Source organism: Marmota flaviventris, chromosome 8 (assembly GCF_047511675.1).
Source record: "Marmota flaviventris isolate mMarFla1 chromosome 8, mMarFla1.hap1, whole genome shotgun sequence".
NCBI classification, from domain to species: domain Eukaryota; kingdom Metazoa; phylum Chordata; class Mammalia; order Rodentia; family Sciuridae; genus Marmota; species Marmota flaviventris.
Window position 1 is genome coordinate 68901207 of NC_092505.1, and position 22443 is coordinate 68923649.

Here is a 22443-nt window from a genome sequence, read left to right on the forward strand (position 1 = left end):
AAAATAATCATCTTAAGCTCAGCAAATTATAAGAGGACATAGACAACTAAATCATATTAAGAAATATATATGAACAAAATGAGAATATTAAAAAAGACATAGCTAATGTTAAAGAAAAATAAAATAGAAATTCTGGAACTCATATAAGCCTCAAGGTTACCACCAAGAAAACACCCATAATAGATAACCCCAAAAGAGAAAGGAATCAAAACACATCACCCACCAAAATATCCACAGCTCACAAAGGAATGCAGCAGAGAAGAAAAGCAGGACAAAAGAACTATAAAACAGAAAATAATTAACATAAAAGCAAGAGTAAATCTTACTTATATATCATGCAAAGAGTAACCAATCAGACAAAATAGACTTTAAGTCAAAAACTGTCACAAAAGATTTTCTATATATATATATATATATATATATATATATATATATATATATATATAAAAAGAGAGAGAGAGAGAGAGAATTTTTAATATTTATTTTTTAGTTTTTGGCAGACACAACATCTTTGTTTGTATGTGGTGCTGAGGATCGAACCCGGGCCGCACGCATGCCAGGCGAGCGTGCTATCACTTGAGCCACATCCCCAGCCCACAAAAGATTTTCTAAAAGGTCATTATATAACAATAAAAGGAAAAAGTTTATCATGATTATATAACAATTATAAATGTATATGTACCCAACATCAGAGCACCTAAACATAATAAAGTGAGTACTGACAGACTTCTAGAAGAAATAGAGACCAATACACTAACCGTGGAAGACTTCAATACACCTCTTTCAACAATTGCCAGACCATCCAGAGAGAACCAATAACACAACAACAGATTTGAATGACACCATAGACCTGAAGCCAGAATTAGACAGGCAGTCAGTATAGAGAGGGAAATTGAGTCAGGTCAAATCAAGAAGGCCAATTTGAGTCCCAGAAGTTGGAGACTGCCCCTGAGGGATTAAAATGCCTTCAGAGCCCTTCCTCTACCCTATCAAGATAACCTGCTAAGGTAACCTGTCCCGGGAACTGCCCCTCCCAACAGGGAGTTGTAAAAGTTGCTAATTAATATGTCCTGAGCTGCTTCATCCAGTCCTTCCCGATCCATCTGCTTCTCACCTTTTGGCCTTCCCACCAAGCATCTCCTGGGCCTAGTCACATATATGGGAAGGAAAGATAAAGGGAAGAGAACAGGAGAACAAAGGAAGCCTAGGACATTTAAAAATGTAAAATATAGAAAATCCTTCTTGGGATACCAGGATACCAGCTATAGCTCCCTTCTCCCTCCCAGGAGAAGTCTATATTACCTCTTTTTAAAAATAAACCCTGCCTTATATGATTGCCTCAGCTTGCTTCTCTAATGTTATACTTCAACATGTGAGGAAGCAGGACTCGTCACCAATAACCAGCAGGATCAGACCAATGGACCTAACAGATGTACAGAACGTGCCACCAAACAATAGCAGAATACATTCTTCTCAGGCATACACAGAATATTCTGCAGAATATATTCCATGTTAGATTATAATACAAGTCCAGAAAAATTTGAGCAGATTAAAATCATTGTAGTGTCTTTCTTACTATGCTAGAATGAAATTAAAAATCCATAATACAAGGAAAATTGGATACCTCACAAATATGTAGAAATTTTAAAATGTGCTCTTAAATAACAATTTCTTCAAAGGGGAAGTGAGAACTTAAGGAAATGAGAACAACTTACGGAAAATGGAAAAATGACATTGTAAAACTATGGAATGAGGCAAAAACAATAGTAAAGGGAAGTTGTTATCCATAAATGCATACATATATTGAGAAAAAGCAATAAAGCACCCTAAAAATAAAACAAATACACCTCAAGAAATTAGAAAAAGGATAAACTAAGCCAAAAGTTAGTAAAAGAAAATAATGATGATTAGAGTAGAAATAAGTAATATGGCTAATGGAACGTCATAGGAGAAAAAAAAAACATCAAAACTGTAAACAAATTCTATTCGGCTATGGATACAAAAATCAACAAAGACTTTCAGTTGTGTTTCTACACACTAATAAAGAACCATCCCCAAAGGAAATTGAAAAAGCAATGTCATTGATAATAAAATCAACAATAATCAAATACTTAGGAATTATTTTACCCAGGGAGACTATTCACAGAAAAATATAAGTCACTGATGAAAGAAATTAAGAAAGACATATAAATGGAAACAGAGTCAATGCTCATGGACTGAAGACTTAATATTGTTCACATGTCAATACTACCTAGAGAAATCTACAGATTCAAAATCTCAATGACATTTTTCATAGAAATATAAAATTTTCTCAAATTCATATGAAACCAACCATAAAAATGACCCTGAAGAGCCAAAGCAACCTTAAAAGAGAGCAAAACTGTCAGTGTCACAATTCCTGATTAAAAATATTTTTCAAAGTTAGAGCAATGAAAATAATATGATACTGGCTTAAAAAAAAGTAGAACAATGGAACAGAATAGAGACCCCTCAAACAAACCCATGCAAAAATGGTCAACAGATCTTTGATAAGGGTTTCCAGAATAGATAATTAGGGAAAGTCAGTCTTTTCAACAAATGGTGTTGCAAAAACTGGTTATCCACATGCAAAAAATAATATAACTCGACCTTTACTTTATACCATACACAAAAACCAACTCAAAGTGGATTACATATTAAAACATAAGACCCATTCTAAACCTCCCAGAAGAAAACATGGGTTAAAATCTTCATGACACTGGGCTTATCAATGAATTGGATATGACCCAAGTAACAAAATCAAAATTAGGCGAGTGAAACTATGTCAAGTTAAAAGCTTTTGTTCAGCAAATGAAATAATCAACAGAGGAAAAGGCAATCTATAGAGTGGGAGGAAATCTTTGCAAACCATATATCTTATAAGGGACTAATATCCTAAATATTACAAAGAATGCCTACATGGCAATAGCAAGAAACAAATAATCCCATTAAAAAATGGGTAAAGAACTTCTTCAAAGGAGAAATGCAAAGGTATACAAAGGTGTATAATTAGATGCTAATAGGCATATAAAGAGATGTTCTACATCAATATCAGGAAAATGAAAATAAAAACCATGATGAAATATCACCTTATACCTGTTAGGATGGCTGTCATCCAAAAAGCAAAAGATAAAAAGTGGTGTTAAGGCTGTGGAGAAAGGGAACACTTGTACGTTTTTGGTAGGAATGTAAAACGACTCAGACACTACGAAACATTAGAATATAATCCAACATGATGTGATGATCTCACTTATGAGTGAGATCACTTTCAGTTCCAAAGGAACTGAAATCAAATTTCAGATATCTGCACTCTCATGTTCATTGAAGCATTATTCACAATAGCCAAAATGTGGAGTTGGTATATGTACAATGAGATTTTGTTCAACCTCTAAAAAGAAGGAAAATGTCCCATATATGACAACATGCATGAACCTTGAAGATATTATACTAAATGAAATAAATTGGTCATGGAAGAACTAATGTTGCATGAGCCCACTTATATGAGCCATCTAAAACAGTCAAACTCATAGAAACAGAAAGTAAAATGGTGTTTGCTACAGGCTAGAGTTAGGAACGGGTAAGTAGTTATCATTCAACAGCTAACAAGTTTTAGTTAGGCACTGTGAATAAGTTCTAGAGATCTTGTATCTGATATGTTGCCTATAGGTAATAACACTGTATTGTGCTCCAGAAAATGTGCACAATACAGAATAAAGTAGATCTCCTATTGTGTTTTTACCACAATAAAAAAATTAAAAATGTAAATATAAAAATAATATAGTTTACCTTAGGTGTTCCACTGAGCAACAGATCAAATTATTAAATATGTTAAATTACATTTCAGCTGTCAAAACCAGATTATATGGGCTTCAGAATTAGAATGGTTTATGCCTGGTTGATTTTTAAATGTCACCTCAAGAGTGATTGGTTCATGCAATTATATTGCTTAGGGCTTTTTCACACAAGACTCACATTTTAGTTGCATTTGCATTTCCCAAGAAATAAATGTATGTTTTAAGATAAGAATATAAATCTGTTCTCTGCCTTTTAGATGGACTGTTGCTGCTTCACTATTTGGGTAGACCTATCATTTCCTCCCTGGTCAGATTGACAGCAGGCAACCCCAAAGGCTGTGACATGTTTGTCATAACACTTAATGATTTTAAGTTGTTCTGAATTTCTTTCATTTTGTTTACTTTTGTTGATTCTAATCTTACAAATGTTGCAAAAAGTCAAATGAATTTTTAAAAGGCAATGTTTTTTACTATGAAAGCTTAAAACAGACACTGATTAGTAAGGTAAGAAACTTGTAAAAGTTTTTTTAAACTATGTAAAAATACAGGGTCACTGAGAAATTAAATAATACCAGCTTGCTTATTCTTTTCTTGGACCACTTCTAGTCATATAAAAACACTTGCATAGGGCTGGGATATAGCTTAGTTGGTACAGTGCTTGCGTAGCATGCACAAGGCCCTAGGTTCAACCCCTGGTACCACACACAAAAAAAAAGTTTGCATAATCTGGTCTCACAGCCATGATAAACTTCTGTATTGATTGAAAATACAAATAGAATATACTTCCCCACCTCACAACATAAGAACATCAAAATTTTCATTTATTGTATATAATTTGGCTTTTTTTAAAAAGAAAGGCTGGTAAACATGGAGAAGACTCTAGCATGTTTGTTTTTCTTGTGTATGTATGTAATAAAAACATTAAAGATCTCCAAAATTCTCAAATATTCCTGAGTATTCTGTAGGAGAATTTACTACAATTATTTCATGGTTTGCATATAACATTTGGGGGCCCCCATAGAAGTCTGTATATCAGTTAAGAATAGGAAATAATAAGGAACAAACTCATCCTGACGAGGTCATTTGGCTACATACGCCCTGATTCTTCAACTATCTTCCCTCATTAGCTTGTTTCACTTGGCTACAGCAAACTACCAATTTCCTTGCCTTTCCAGTGAGTGCACAACACTCTCTTGCTTTTTTTTTTTTTTTTTTTTTTTTTTTTGTAAATGCTGTACTCAGCCTAGAAAAACTGCTAGGCTGCCACCTTCCTGCTACCCCTGATGATCATCTAAGACCGAACTCTGGTGCTACCATTCTGAAGGACTTTCCCAGAGAACCTTAGGATAAGTTTGTCACAAGTAGGCCCTCTCGAAAAAGGTACATTCATACATTGCTGGTGGGACTACAAATTGGTACAGCCAATATGGAAAGCAGTATGGAGATTCCTTGGAAAACTGAGAATGGAACCACCATTAGACACAGCTGTCCCTCTCCTCAGTCTATACCCAAAGGACTTAAAAACAGCATACTACAGGGACACAGCCACATCAATGTTTATAGCAGCACAATTCACAATAGCTAAACTATGGATCCAACCTAGATGCCCATCAGTGGATGAATGGATAAAAAAAAAAACAATGTGGCATATACACACAATGGAATTTTACTCAGCATTAAAAAAGAATAAAATCATGGCATTTGCAGGTAAATGGACAGCGTTGGAGAATATAATGCTAAGTGAAGTTAGCCAATCCCCAAAAAACAAATGCCGAATGTTTTCTCTGATATATGGACGCTGACTCATAGTGGGGTAGGGAGTGGGAGCATGGGAGGATTAGATGAATTCTAGATGGGAAAGAGGGGTGGGAGAGAAAGGGAGGGGGCAGGGAATTAACAAGGATGGTGGAATGTGATAGACATCATTATCCAAAGTACATGTGTGAAGACATGAATTGGTGTCAACATACTTTATATAACAACCAGAGATATGAAAACTTGTGCTGTATATGTGTAATAAGAATTGTAATGCAAAATAAAAAATTAAAGAAAAACCAAGTAGGACCTCTCTGAATACTTCTTAAATGAGCCAATGAATTAGAATATGTATTTTTGTATAATAGCTGTATATTTGCTATCTTGTTTTCCCTGTTCATTTTTCTCTTTTTTATATCATTTTAGTGGTAACACACTCTTCATAAAAATTTCCATCCGTCACTACCATGATATGGGGTAATCAAAGGTTTAAATGGGGTTCCCACATCTGAGAACTGATGTAGGCACTGAGCAACTGAAAGCTGAGAAGTATGTCTCCTCTTACTCACAGAGACTAATTGCCTCTCAGAAACTCTTCTAAAACCAGAGTGGTAACCAAGACTAGCAAGTCCCAGAGACCACTCCTGCTGATGCCAGCTTCAGGGTGCTCTATTGAAAGGCCAGGACCAAAGATTAGCAAGCATACCTCAAGGCCATCTGCTCTGTTTCCTCATGGGCAGCATGCTGCTGAGCCCAGCTCTCTCTCAGCTGCCACAGCACAGCTCCTTGGGAGTGGGTGTGGGCGGGTACACCTCAAACCACACTGGCATGTGAGGCCAAGGTTGTCTGTACCTCCGTGTCTGAGTGGCTTATCTGGATGCTGTGTTTTAGTTGAAAGGGGGATAACACTTTGCTTTGCTGTTGGGTCTATATTTACTTTTTCCTAGACAACCCCAGTCTTTAAATAGCTTGAACCCATTACATTTTTCATTTGATTGCTTTTCTCACTGCTTTCTGTTGACATTTCCTTTGATGGGAAATGATACAATACTTCAGGTAATGCTGCTATTCTGAGAAGGAATTAAACCACCTCAGTGTAGATGAGCCTGCTTTGACTTAATGGGCAAGCCACTGAGCAGGCTGTGGCTTTTTCAAAATAAGCCTCACTTCTGCTTATAAGCCTTAACAGATGAGACAGAATCTTCTTATCACTATTCCTGCTTTATACTGACGAAGTGAGCTGCATCCTGATAGTTATCACACTATCTTTTCTTTTGACAGATATTCTTTGAGTACCTACAACCATCATGCAATGTGCTAAGTGTTGGAGATACAAAGATGGGAAAATGACAATTGCCCTTACACTCTACCAGAAACCCAAAGTGGAAACAACCACCTATAGTTCAAAGCACAATAAAACAAGTGAGTCTAGGACATAGGAATATGTAAAGTGCTGTGTTTATACTTCTGTGGGAGGAGCCACCACTGAGAAACTGGCATTTGAGGAAGGATTTTTAAAAAAAATAAATAAAGATGGAAGGAAAGGACTTTCTAGACAAGGGAACAAAGAATATGGCACCTAAATTTTACTTTTATTGCTCTTAAACAATTTGGGTTAACTGTTTTCAAAATCCCTTATGTAATTCTTATTGTTGTTGTTATTATTTTATCATTTGAAATATCAACCTCTGTTAGAAGTGCTTTCTACTCTCTATTTATTTCAAACTTTTCCTTTTATTTCTATTCATCACTTAACTTTATGTATTTTTATATGATGTTAGCCTCTAAACATGTCTCAACCTTATCTTCTTGATGAATTGCATATTTTATAAAGATAAATTACTTGTCCTTGTCTTTATCTGGCTAGTGTTTTTGGTTCAAAATTCCAACATTGTCTGATTTTGTAAATTACTTTCATTAAATAAAGTAGTCGAGTCTACAATATTGGACCCTAGCCTTTTGCCTGGACCTCAAGAAGAAATAAGATAATAAGCAATAAACTCAGTCTCTGACAAAATGGCTTTAAGTGATAGAGATTGTTGAAGATTTGAGTGAATAAGAACTAGGCAAACAGGGAAAGATGGTGAATGTGTAAAAGTTCACATTATCTGAAACCAAACTCATGCCTCCACTTCTTCAAAAGTTAGGAAATGTGAGGCCCTGTAGAGTTGAGCTTTAGTCCTAGACAAACCATTAACACTTCCTGGCTGGCCAATAAGTTATAGGCTTCCTCCAGCAAAAGAATGAAACCATCCCGCTGCAGGACCACAGGTGGGAAAATGGGAAGGAAGACAGTGGGCCACAATTTCCTTTTGTTCTTTGCCTCTTTTTGATTTTGGTTAAACCTTGAGGGTGGGTTGGAGAGAACTGAAATAAACAGTGTAGTATTGAACTAAACGAGGCCTGCACCACCACACCCAGCACTCTTTATTTTACTCCTGCTCAAAAGTCCTGGCTAGGAGGGCAGTGAGAAACCAAGAGAGTGAGCCAGAGAGGTGTGGACAGGCCAGAAACAAGAACTCCAATCAGAGGGACCCAGTAAAAGAGACTGAGAACTCCACAGAAGGCTACCTAGAGAATAAAGCAGCATTGAACATCTGCCAGTCCTAGATCTGGATCTGGAGCTTTGGGAGTGATAGCATCTTGTATGTGAAAGGGATTTGAAATGGTGGTTCCAGATAGAAGACAGACAACTGTATTTCCCAAAGATGGCTGTAATAAGACTTGCTTTCCCACATATTCTCCCACAATCTTACCTTTGCATAAGTGTCTCTCCATTTGAATCTGGCCTGATCTTAATGACTTATTTAGCTAAAAGGAGGTGGTTGAAGTGATAGTATGCATTTTCAAGATTAGGTCATAAGAATCCTTGTAACTACCATACGCATCCTTAGAATATGTGCTCTTGAAAAATACTTTTTATAAATCTAGCCTTCATGTTGACCAAAGTCAAAGTTAATGGCATGTAGCACCTCGCCTCATGTCAGCTCCCAGCCAAATGCCAGAAATATGAGTGATCCTTCTTGAAAACCCAGATCAGTTGAGCCTTCAGATGCTACCAATTGATTACAAATATATCAGCAGCCCCAAGAGAGTACCTAGCTGAGCCCACCCAATATACTGAACCATGAGAGATAAGTAAAGGTAGTTTGCATTCCGACATAACCAAATTTAGTACTGAGTTTCTGGTCCCACAAATGAGGAAACTGTCACAAATTTAATCTACTTTTCTTCTTCCTTTCTGATATTACAGTTGCCAAAAATAAAAACATTTGTTCTTTTTCTACCTCTTCATACTTTTGTTTCCTAGAAACTTAATTTCTGACATTCAGAGATTGTTTTCACTTTTTGTGGTTTCTGGTCAACTTTAGATTCATGCTCAATTTCTCTCTGCTTTTAGGAACTCATTGAAGAAAAATACCTGTTTTAATAAACTCTTGCATCATATAGCTTTGCAAAACTCAAGAACTGAATCCTATCAATTTACTTTCTTTTCAACAGTACAAGAATGAAGAGGAGCAGTTAGATGGAATCAAAGTGATCACACCCTTAAATTTTATATCCCAAATATTAGGAAGAGAAAAAAAAACAAATTATTTTATGTATATAAGCACATACTGGATTTTATCAAGATTTTTACAGAGAAATAAGAGATTAAAATTTTTAATTTTATAGACAGATTAAAATTTTTCAGTCAGCAAATATCCATAAAGGGCATTTTCCATTTTGTGTCAATCATGGATTTGTAAAGATTCAGTTCATTCATATAATTTTTGGTAGCCTGTTATAACAGATAGAACACATGTCCAGATTGATGAGAAAGGATGTTTTTCCTAACAGATGTATGGGCAAATTAAAATTCCTCTCAGTTCTTTAAAAGCTCATGCTGACAAAATGTTCAGAATCAGTTAGTGAGTTACATGATGGATATGTAGGATGTTTAGACAATAGATGGAAAAATTGAAATAGTTAGCTGATCTAAGATATAATGTCAGAATAAGTGTTCTCATGAAGAAATGCAGAAAAAAGTTGGCAACCTTAACTTTCCAGGAAAAATTCTGTGCGTAAAAATTATCTAAATCCAATATACTGCTTTCTATCCAAGTCTACAAGCCTACTATTTTTGCTAGAATAACAACAAACATAAGATTTAACCAGCTATACTGTGCAACCAGAGAAGTGAAAAATTCTGTGTACAATGACTCCAAGAGCTTTCTACTGTCATGTATAACTGACTAGAACTAATTAAAAAAAAAAAAAAACCCTTAATCATCTATTAATAATGTTTCTATGTATACCATAAACAAACAAAGAATTTGTGGGCTTACTTTAATCAAGTGTGTTGTAGTAGTTGCCTCACTGGTCTTAGCTACTTGAAAATCCTTTCATTTTTTTATAGCAACAAACAGAAGTTGGGCAGTTTTGAATGCTTCTTGAAGAAACGTATTGATTGGTATTTGGGAACAGCAGTAGGAAGCGCATGACTTTTGCAGCTGTGAGTTTTGATAAATCACAGAGACCTTTGAAAGTGAGTTTCCTTACTTGAAAAATGAGAATGAGGCCATATTTACTATGAAAAAATTAATGAATTGTAATCTCTTATTTATCTCTCTATAAAAACCATGCTAAAGTACATAGCATGCTTCAAACCTTGAACCTGAGATTCCTCTCACCCAGCTAGCTTACGTGTCTCTCTATGCCCTTCCTCAGCACCTGATAACCTGCTCCTTCTTATCTGTTATTCTAATTGTCTAGTCACACGTTCCTATCAGCTAGTATGTTCTTTGAGAATAGGAACTGTATCTTGTAATTGTATCTTCAGTGCCTAGACATATCACATGAACCAAACTAGGTTTTCAACAAATGTTCAGAATCAAGAAAGGATTTTTATAGAACCAATGCAAGAATTACATGTTCCATTTGTTTAAACTATGTGATAGTTACCTTCCTGGAAATCCATACACCCACATACATGAGACTTATTTAAATACAATTGTATGATATACAAATACTACCTGTTTGCCACAAGGAACAATAAAACTTTTATTTTATAGTGAGGGTAGAGGGATGTTTTAGGTTTAAAAAGGCTAATTTGACAACAAGATCTTCTAGAACAAGTTAAATTGTAGTGCCAGACTTCTGGCAACTATGTGTTGAGAATGTTCCAGCTCATCTTCTAAAAACTCTACTTGTATATAATTTTAAATCATGGAGAAGTTTGGACTAAACCCTCGAAGTGCTTCCTTTTTTCACTGTTAGGTACTTGCCTAAGTGAGAGATGCAAAGACAGTGATGTCTTCTCGGGGAAAGAGATAACAAAATATTTTTCTAAGAGAAGGGGCATGCTAACCTCCATGTTCAGATGTTGTTAATATTGATTTATTTTTAAGCCATCAGAAAAAAACTGCCCCACAGCTGAAAGGATTTGAGCTCATTTGGAACTAATTTGGACTCTTCTTCAGTTTCTGAGGACATTGTTTACAGATGAGAGCTCCCTCCAACCCGCCATCTCTTTGTCAGTACCTATAATTCTGTACAATTGCATCTCTGGTTGAAATTTAGAGTATGCTACTTATTCAGCACAAATAGTTCATTATTTTATATTCTAAGAATTGAAATAGCAGTAAAAGGATGTGTATATCAGCAAATAAAACATTCTTCTAGTTTATTTTCTCATCCCAAGAGGTGCTATTCCCCTTTTGACATCCAAATTACCTGCTATTTTTGCTGTCCTGCTGTATTCAAAACAAATCTTTGTATATTTTTATTGAAGTGTCTCATTAAACTTTTATCACAATACATTGTGAAAAAAGATGTTTCATTCCAATATGCACTTTGAGTTCCTTGCCTGGATGCCCCATTTGATAGACAGCAACCATTAATTTTTGATAGAAGTAGATCTCCTTCAGCTTCTCCCCAGTAACAGTGTTAGGGGCCGAACTGTGTCCTTCTCAGAATCAACATGTTTTAACCCTTACTCCCAGTACCATAGTATAAGTATCTGGAAATAGAGACTTTAAAATTAAGGTGATGAAAGTCTATTAGGGTGAACCCTAAGCCAATAAGATGGGTGACTTATAAAAAGATGAGGTTAGGACCCAGGTATCACACAGAGGGAAGACCATATGAAGACAGAGGGACAAGAAAGCCATGAAAAGCCTAAGCAAAAGATCTTGAATAATATCAGCCCTGCCACACCTTGTTCTGTCTTCTGATTTTCTATTGCTTAAGCTGCCCTGTCTGTGGCACTTTGCTATGGCAGCAGCCTAAGGAAATTAATACAACTGTGTAGAAAACTGTCATTAAATAGAAACAGATGTCATTTCTGACCCAAAGTGAAGACCTAGAATGGAACTAAACAGCTGAACCCAAATTCAAAGAACAAATTCAAAACCTAGGAGCAGACTGAGTAGGATAGTCCATGACCTCATCAATATTTTACTTTCTCCCATATGTGAGTGCTGTCCTTTCTCTATGACAATGAAAAATTTTGAAACAAATTTTCTTAATAATTTGCCTGAGAGAAATACAGGAGCAGACAAGGGAATGAGTAAAGTCTGGTTTCAATGGGGGGGGGTGGCTGATACATCAGACACAAAGCTAATTTTCAAGGTAGCACAAGAATAGGACTAGAAAAACTAAAGTGCAATCAGCTTAATGATTGTTATTTCCAGCACTGAAGAAGAAAGTTTGCTTTTCAAAAACCCAAAATAAGCAATATGCAAGCATGGAGGAAGGAACTAGAAGTTAAGTATGTGATTAGACTTGCCTGCTATTCACATTATATGAATGTAAATTGTTGCATTTTATCAATAATTTCTGAAAAGAAAAAGAATGTGTTTGGGTATGAGATTTTTACTTGTTTCTGAGTTTGGGTATGATTTATTAAGTGACTCAGCCTTAGAGACATACTAAAGGAGATAACACTTTTGAGGCTTCATCTCTCAAACCAAATAACCACCTTCACAAAGCAGAAAAATTTGCTTCTTTATCCTTAAATAAGCCAATTAAACCCCAATAGCCTATTAACCAATGGCTGGTTCACTAAAATTTGATTTGGAAGAGAATGATAATGCAACAATATAATTTATTAATAGATGTAATAATTAACATTTACTAAATGTTATTCATAAGCTACATAATATTTTTGCACAAATTAATTCTTAGCACTGTCCTTGAACTCTTACTTACTCAGACTGAGCACAGAGGGGATAACAGGGAAGACCCATTCCTGGCCTCATTTTGGGGCCAGCTGTGGTTCAAAGGCCCTTGATTCCCACATTACATATTGGGTTGCTGCTACTCAGTCTTCCTTCACTCCAGGCCAGAAGTGCATCACAATGTCATGCTCACCCAGGCTTTCCTGTCCCTTGATCTATTTCCTTTCCTCAAGTATGGCCCATAATAAACATCATGTGTCTTTAATCCTAACTGAGCAGTTACACCTCATAGGACCCAGACTACCACAAAATATTTGACTATTTTTTAAAATGCATAAAGATGCTGATATAATAAATGCAAGCAGGTTAACAGTATCACTGAATTCATAAGCAGTTTTTTTTTAAATGTATTTCTGTGTCAAGTGTCTGCACTTCTTACAAGTGTCCTGCTATCACCCTCCTCCAGGATTATTGATCCCTCCTAGGCTCTTCCAGAATGTGTTCTTGCTTCTTTCTAATCCATTCTCTACACAGTAGCTAGACCTTCAAAATGCAAATCTTCAACACACAAAATACTCCCTAACTATTTAAGTGAATGAATATGATCTGATAGAGTAGAATCCCAAGGCAATTTTATTCCTTCTCTGATCAACCTTGGAACCTGCATTTCTGGACTTACTCTTTCTCCATTCCTGGATGAAATCTCAGGCAGGTCCTACATTTTTTGAGTGTTCTAGAAAAAATCTAATAAGCCATTAACTTGGCATGGAAAAATCCATGTGGATTTGTATTTAAGAGAGATGTTTCCCCTCACCCCAGTTTGGCTGTTTTCTGATGGAAGTAGAACACCAGGCTGTTCTACTTATCTTCACATCTTGCCAATGACACTTCTCCAGGGGAGACTCTTTCACCTAAATTCTTAACACATGGTAAGTATGTAGTTATTCATGTGAATATTTATATAATATTTAATGTTTTTCTCTCCAACTATACCATAATCTCCACAAGAGTAGAGACTATGTGTTTTTGTTGGTGATCCAATTCCTGGCCCCTTAATAGTCACTTAATTAATATTTGTTTTGATAAATGAATATAAAAAATAATTAACGAGTACTGAAGAGTATGAAAGCTATCATGGAAGTGCAAGGATGTTAAAAAGGTATTCTTTTAAAAATTTTTTGGAATATCTATTTTGGTTTCTTAAGATTGTGACACCATGGCCAAGAATGGGCTTTAAAATGTTATTTCTTCCCCAAAAGTAGAGATTTGGAGAAAGGATCTGGAAAAAAATAATCATAGCATGGACAGGGGAAATATCAGAAATGTCAGATGGAGGACTAGGGATGACACTTGGTGGTAGAATGCTTTGTTTAGCATGTGCTAGGTCTTGGGTTCAAACTTCAGTACTTTAAAAAAAAAATTGTCAGACACATTTCTCTTTTTCTCAGGAATCTGTCCATGGTTTCATCTCTCAGAAAGAAAACAAATAGAATACTTTCTAGGAAAATGAATAAGAAAATGGAAATTAAATACCAAGAAATGCAAATCTGGAATGATCATTTTCCTCTGGGATAAGCTAAATGACTGAAGAGAAAGCTCCACATAGTATATAGTCTTCCCTTGCCTACAAGAGAAGATAGAAGTCTGGCTTTTAAATGGGAAATTCCCTCTGTTAATGCAGACAATTAAGTAACTTTTTGCAAAATATTGTGCATGTCAAGCTCTTTAGCCAAAATTTGCAACTTTTGTTCTGTTAGACTTTCTTTCTTTGTTCCCAGCCTTGCTTTTACTCACGTTGTCTCAGAGTCTGCTCAACTCCTGATTGCTTGGGATTTATTGTGGTCCATTTGCCATGCTTGGAACTTTACTTTAATAAATATGTCTCTACAAAAGAAAGGGTTACAGCCATACTCCAGCTTTTTAGATCTGGAACCACATATTGCCCAGACTTCCAACCCTAACACTAGACTGCCAGGCTAGGCACCCAATGAAGAGCAGGTGGTCAAAGTTTCATGCAAAATAAGAGTGACAACCTCCCAAATATCCTGGACTCTTGCCAGATTTGTGTAAGTACAGCCTATTATTTTTATGACAGTAAAGTTAAATGAATGAGCACTCAGAAGACCAACAAAAATTGAAGGCTGTCACGACTAAGGGAAGCTCAGTCACCATGAAGCTTTGTGCCAAACTTGATGCCAACAGAGACTGCCAAGATCACATGTCATGGTAGGCTTCAGTCAACTTCAGTAAGAGCAAGTGGTTTAAATTGTTCCTTAATTCTGTGTTGGAAATTCTTAGATCCAGAGAAGAAAGGCAGCAGAGAAAGGAAGAGGCCCTCAAAGCAAAGATAACCCCTGGATTCTAATCTATGGATACAATTCCCGGGTTTGTGTATGCGACAAAAGATCATGGTCTATTTGATAACACAGCTTTGAAGTCTCATTCCCAGGTCATGGCTTTTGGCCAGGGCTCAGCATGGGAGAGACAAAATAATAATAATGGAAACTGATTGCAGAGGAATATGTCAACAAGTGTAACACCCATGAGGAGTATGGTTGGAGGAGATGAACTGTGAAAAATTGAATATTGAAACTAGCAGTTGTTAGAATTCTTTTCCCCAAACCCGGCATGCTCCTGTTTAGTTTTATAATAAATATCAATTACCCAGTAGGAGAGAAGAGAGTCAACATCCATCACCAGACATCTGGTTTTGAAAACAACATTGTTGAGGAAGAATATAATATGTGAAACTGCATCTTCCACTCTCCAGCAGTCTTGCATCCAGAAAAAGGAATCACTTCGCTGTTTTATTGCAGTTTTTATGGTATTGCATAAAACATTTTTGGCTTCGTGATTTACCTGACTTCACTCTTTTATGACCACAGAAATGTGAAATGTACCTAAAATCAGCCACACCCAACAGCTGAACTTAATAGACAAGTAGTACCACAATTAACCTTCTGTGACTACTGTCAAGAATATATATCTCATAAACGTCATTATTAGACATTTTCCAACATTTTATTTGTTGGACAAATGAAGTCTCTCAGCCACTCTGGAATGCAATCTCCTTTAAGAGATGTGTACCTGATTGAAGCCTTGGTGAGTAAGGGTCCTTTAAGCTTTCACAACAAATTGAAAGCATCCCCCCACCCCCTTGATGGTACAGAACTCTGCAGTCTTAATCAGGTTTTATACAACCCCTGAGCAGATTCCAACATCATTCTGAAGGACATTATACCAAGAGAACCGATAGCTAATTTCTATTCAAGAATGAAATAACCTCTGATTTGAATGATAATACAAATCTGGATTCCCAAATTTATATCTAACATTGCTTTTATTTATCAGGAAATAGCTAATGTATATGAGTCAACAAGGTTCATTTTTGTTGAATATCAAAAATGATCAGCATGTAATGTCTCATCAGAGACCTCCTCAACACCAGCCAAAAACACAGCTTAGAAACTTGTTTGTTTCTGGGTCTCATTTTTTTTTTATCTAGATGTACCATGAGTTTTAAAAATCAAACTATCTTTAAATATAATTTATAAACATGTAATACTATTCTGTTCACTATAAAATAAATACAAAACAGAAAATATTAGATAATGAAAAAAAATAAATAAAAATGAAAGATCTAATATTTACTTCTTATAATTCCATGGATTGTCCTGCACACATTTTGGAGTTCTACACTCCACACTGAAGACTTTTGTTTCCACACACAAGGGAAGTCATTACAAAACCATGCTGTGAAGTTACAGCTTAACCTCAGATGGATGACCCTGTCAACTCCACCCCCATCTGCTCTGCCTTTACCTTTCTTTCCAGTTGCCCAGGTTCAGATTTATGGTCCTCTTTTTGTAGTAACAACCCTATGCTAACAACTTTTCAAAATTTGTTTACATGTAAAATAAAATACAAAATAATCAGTGGAGATTTGGATGAGGCAGGGAATAAAGAGTTAAAAGATAACTGCACATTTGGGTGTTTGGGAAAAGAGTGCACCTTTAGAAAGAAGGTAGCTCTAAGGAACAGAAGAATGTTTACAAAAAAAGACTACTTAGTTTATCTACAAATTATGGAAAAACAAAAACATTTCTTCTACTCTTTCTGTTTTGAACATTTATGAACATTTTTATGAACATTTTTCCTGGATTACTGAGATTGAAGTCCTATAAACAGGATGTTCGATCCCAGGGCAATGTCCTTCTATTATTAGCAGAGACTACCAAGGGTGGGCATGTTAGCAACATGTAAAGTACATCATTTTTAAAGAAATTTAAAGTAAAGCTAAGAGTAAGTAAATTTAATACCATTTTTATTATCACCATGCATGGCAATTCTAAATACTATCAAGAGTAAAATATTCCTTTCCAAATGTTGTTAATCTAAATTCTAAATAATTGTGGTGATTACTGTTGAGTTTTAGTCATATGAATTTAAAGCTTCTGATTAGCACATTTTATTATTCGTCCTTTGATAAACATTGTATTCTACATGGAAGTTAATTCAGAGAAATTTCAGTTAGCTAGGTGCCCCTACATACTTGCCTCAGTTACCCACTTTCATTTCAACAGTTAGTAACAACTCAAAACATTTGTTTCTCATATCTTGTGTTTCCAATCTCTATACTACAATATATTCCTGGATTTAAACAGCAGATTCTAAATAAATGTAGTCCAGTGATTGCAAAGACAAATGAACAGAAATTGAATTACATTCATGTGACCATTATATATGATTATATGAATTTAATGTGTTAAAAATTAAAATTGAAACAGTGAAAACCAGGAGGTACAATATTTTTCTTTGATAAGTACAAACTTCAGTTCACATATAAAATATTATAATGAAATATTTTTAAGATTGATTTTTTTCTTTGACAGTGTTTTTGTCTTAAAACCATAGATTGGATCAAGAATAGTGACCTTAACTAATCATTATATAATTACTACTGAAAATAATTTTGTTACATATAGGACAGGGGTGTTAAAAAGTGACTCCTTATGTGCCAAATATGCTGGACATGCCACTGACTAAAAATATTCCCCAGAGGTGATGGTCCCCATCCCTGTGGTCCAGGCTCATTATAACCTACTTGACTCTCCTACAATCCTGTTCTCTTTCCTTGCCATTCCCAACAAACTGACTGGTCAATGTAATTAAATTCAGGTACCTAAACCTATATTTTTGTAGTCATCCACTTTCAGACTATCACTTTCTTTACCTGATTCATAAATAATAAATAGAGGTTTCTGTTTTCCTGTTAGAGTATCTTTTAGTAGGTCCAGTTGTTTACTGATTCCTCTTAAATTTATATCACTGACTCTTACCTATTCAGTGAACAGAAGATTTGTGTACCCAATTTTTTATGCTACAACTGCATCTGGATGCCTAAGAGGCAGATTAAATTGACATGATCAAATATGATTTAATGTTTCCCACCATATCTACTCTCTCCCCAGAGAACTTCATTTCAGTAAATTCCATTATTCTTCAATGTGTTGCTTGGGATTAACACCTGGGTATCTCATTTCTCTCTTTCTCCTACATCCACATCCAGTAAACCCTATAGAGGCTCAAGTATCTACACATAATCCAAATGCATCCAGTCTTCACTCCATCCCCAACTCCTGCCCGAGACCTAGAAATCTGTAAAATCCTGCTACCGTCTGGTTTCCCAGCTTATCTGTTTCCCATCCATAGACTCTTTCACAGTGGCCATTGTAAGCTTTTAAAATATAAATAATCTCACCTGATCCTCCGAACAAAACACTTCCATAATTTTCTGTCAAATTCACAAAACTCAAAGCCATGACACCAGTGCACAAGCTCTCTATAACCAAGTAGAGGTGGTACCTCTGGCCTCTCCTGGCTCATCTGTCCCTTACCTCACTCCAGGTGAGCCATGCTGCCATTGTTGCCATTCCTTCAACATACCAACAGTCACCCGCCTTAGGCTCTTCACACATGATTTCTCCTCAGCCTGGGACACTTGTCCAGATTTCCCCAAGACTTTCCCCTTCACTTCTTCAGGTCATGGGTACCTCTTATGAGAAGCCTTCCCTGAACACTCTATGCTACATGGAACACCACACCAGCACACCCTACTGCCTTGCTTTGGTTGATTTCTCCTCAGGGCATTTTTCAGTATCTGACATATTATACTTCTACATTATTGTGTACATTTCCCTCCCAAGTTAGAATGTAGTCTCGAAAGGGCAAGGATCTTGTCTGCATTGCCCATGGCTGAGTCAACCAAAGCTAGAATTGGTACAGAGAGGCTCTACAAATATTCATCCCATTAACCAATGAATTGTTTTACCCTACTTTTATACCAAAGTCCAGTCTCTGCTCTTTCTTGTTCACTCTCCCTCCTCCCCTTCCTCAACTCCTACTTGGTTATTGAGAATGCCTCTTTTGCTGGCATCTCTGGGCCTCACTCTCATGTTTGCTTGACAGAACCTTGTAGAAAAAAAATTGCAATTTGTTAGCAGGCGTCTCTAGGGAAGGAGGCAGAAAGCCTGGCCACATAAATAGAGTGGGCTTTTCCAGCTCTGATTGCCTCCAGTAATGGTCACCCCCACAGCTATTCTCTGCCTCTTCATTGTGTTTTCTTTAAACCTCATTTATTCGTGGTGGCCACCTGCCCCATCCTGGATGATGAATTGGAGCACTTTTGCTTTTTGTGGGCACATATGACTCCTCATTCTCTCATTCATGATTCTAAAATGTAAAAAAGTTCTGAAAGCCAAGAATGTTTTTTCTAAACTTGATGCTAACTCACTTGGCAGGAAAACTTATGTGGTTCTTTATGACCATTATTTATTCCATGTTAATATTCACACATTTTATAACAGATATATTAATGTGTTTGATTAACAGAGTGCTGCTATAGACTTCCTTGCTGGTATAACATAAAATACAGAATTTGCTCTGTCTAGCTTTCCCAAATCAGAACTCTTTTGAGTTGTGAAACATGTCTGGGCTCAGAGGTCTTAGATGATGGAGGTGGCTGAGTCTGACTCAACTTTCCTAGCCACATGTTGTGGAAAGGGATATCCATATGACCCAGAACTAAAGACTAAAATGTAAGAGGAAATCTTTTGATCTTCTAGAAAAAAAGAATCCTGCTTCCAAAATGAAAAAGCCAAGCCTCAAATGGAATGGTTTTGCCTCAATTCTTGCTTCGTGCTCAGGGTCTGGACTGAGGATGTGGTACTTGCCACCTGTGTCTGTGAGGAGCCAAGATGAAAAGGTGAGTTGAATATTGTCGGGGGAAAGGGGGAGAGAAAAAATCAAACTAATAATAACAACCCTATCCCCAAAGGAGCCTGGAATCATGCCTCATATTCTTCTTAAGTAAATAGAAAACTCCCTTATTTTTCAGCCAAGGTTACTCAGTCTCTCTGTTAATGGCCCAGATGGGATATGACAGGTACAATATAACAATGTGTCTGAACAGGTGTCAAATAGGATCCTCACTCATCAGACCACAAAGTAACCACTTCCTGATGAAGGATCAAACAAGAGGTTCTAATATGGGACAGGCAACAGAAGACCCAGGTGCTAGCCTTATCAGTTTGCCAGTAAGTGAGGTGAGAGGAGAACAATAAGGCAGGAGCACACCCACTGACAAAGAACCAACACTGTTGCAGCAATTGCTTATCGTGAACACACTCAAGTTTATCACAATCCTGTGTCATGCTTATGTGGTAATGGTGCCAAAGTCAATACCACTGGGTATTAAAGCGTTGTTGCTTGCCTAGTCCTTGCAAAACTTTTCTGAACTTTTTGGTGAGTGAGTCTGCATTGCCAAAATCCTCTCTGCTTCTCCAAAGAGCTTAAAGAGATCCAGTACTGGTAATGCTCTTCTCCGATCCTTGCTCCCTTGAGACTGTCCCTCACACCCATGATGGAGCTCAGCGATCTCAGCTTCTTTCCATTTTCCCTCCCAGCTCCAGGACACTGACTTCCTACAAGATGAAGCATACTTCTTGCCTCCTCATCTTCATCTCCCTTCTTCAGTTGATGACTCTGGGGAGTTTTCAGTGTTCCTTAGACTCTGTAGTGAATAAAAGAATTCAGGAAGCTCTCAAAGGTATAGGGAACTGCCGGGAATTGGGAGAAATAGGAGGTTCACCCTTACTCATGCCTCCTGTTCTTAAACCCTAATTTCACCCCTAGTGCATCCTAAGTCAGTCCTAGTCAGCCCACCAGAGCCCAATCTTCCTGCCCAGGGCTTCCTTAACTCTTCTACCCACTTTGGGCTCTTGACTCAAGTTTTCCTGATGAGGAGGAGGAAGAGAAGAGGGATAGTTATAAAACATTCAAATGTAATACATAGATTTACGTTGATTAGTTTAATTTCCAAAGCCACTTTATGAGGTAAGTACAGCTATAACTTCCACTTTACAAATGAGGAAGCTAAACCTTAAAAGTTATGATTGTGGACACAGTGATACCTCCAAGGTAGAAGAAGATCTGGAAGGGGATTATGAGAAAGCATCATGATGGGCAATATGTCTCTCTCCTACTCAGAGTATAAACCCTCCATCCCAACCAAGACACTCTCGTGTGTCAGCATCACAAGCTCAGGAAGACTGTCCTCCTGTCCCGCTGGTGAGTAACACCATGTGGAAGACTTGTGGGTAAGATGCCCCTGTTTTCCCTGCCCATCCCCTAATACATATACGTTCCCCAAGTTAAGGTCTGTGTTACCTTGAAGCCAAGCCGTAATTTCTGCTTCTCGGAGATAACTTCCCATCCCGTTTTCCTTAGGATGCTATTGAGAGATCTTGAGTTTCTATTACTCCCCACTGTTCTGCCCCCACACACCAGCCCATTCACGTCAACTGCCTTGTCATAGTGATAGCTTTAGTCTCTCTCTAGTTCTAAGCCTCTGTGTTGGTGGTGGTGATGGGGCATTCACAGAGGTAAATTTATCAATTTAAAGAAACTGAGCCGGACATGGTGGTGTATGCCTGCAATCCCAGCAGCTTGGGAGGCTGAAGCAGGAGGATCACAATCACAAGTTCAAAGCCAGCCTCAGCAAAAGCAAGGCACTAAGCAACTCAGTGAGACCCTGTCTCTAAATAAAATATAAAACAGGACTGGGGATGAGGCTCAGTGGTTGAGTACCCCTGAGTTCAATCCCTGGTAACCTCAAGAAAAAAAAAGAAACTGTTGTTGCTTCTGTAATTTAGGGATTTTTTTTATTCTTAAAACAGACTGCAACATTGACTGTAATTTAGCCCCCACAAAACCTAGATTTATCCCTGGGCTTCACGGGGATAAAAGATGTTTACAAATGTGCCTTCTAGTTCTCAAGATCCAAGGGCTCTGATGTCAGTGTCTCACATGTCCATGCAGGTATGGTCGTCACTGGTTGTGCTTGTGGTTATGCCTGTGGTTCCTGGGATGTACGGGGAACAACCACATGTCACTGCCAGTGTTCTGTGATAGACTGGACCACTGCCCGTTGCTGCCATCTGGCCTGAGAAGAAGGAGGCCGAGAACCCAATTTTGTGATGATGTCTATAATGAAACTGTGATTCCAACCAGGAAACATCATTTATTATAATACTGTTTCTTGAGCAATAAGACCAACTTAAAAAAAAAAAAAAAAGAAAGAAAGAAAATAAAGACCAACGTTGTACTTCCCTGCATTTATGTCTTTGATGTTATTGACCTTAGCTTGGGATTCTTCT

At 36.9% G+C, this 22443-nt stretch overlaps 1 protein-coding gene across 1 annotated transcript; it reads left to right on the forward strand.

The window, feature by feature from the left end:
- The first annotated feature begins 20716 nt into the window (after positions 1-20716).
- On the forward strand, positions 20717-22233 carry Retnlb (resistin like beta). The gene is made up of 3 exons (XM_071615821.1): positions 20717-20836; positions 21271-21355; positions 22106-22233. The coding sequence occupies exons 1-3, from the start codon at positions 20717-20719 to the stop codon at positions 22231-22233; spliced, it is 333 nt and encodes a 110-aa protein (XP_071471922.1).
- The last annotated feature ends 210 nt before the right edge of the window (positions 22234-22443 follow it).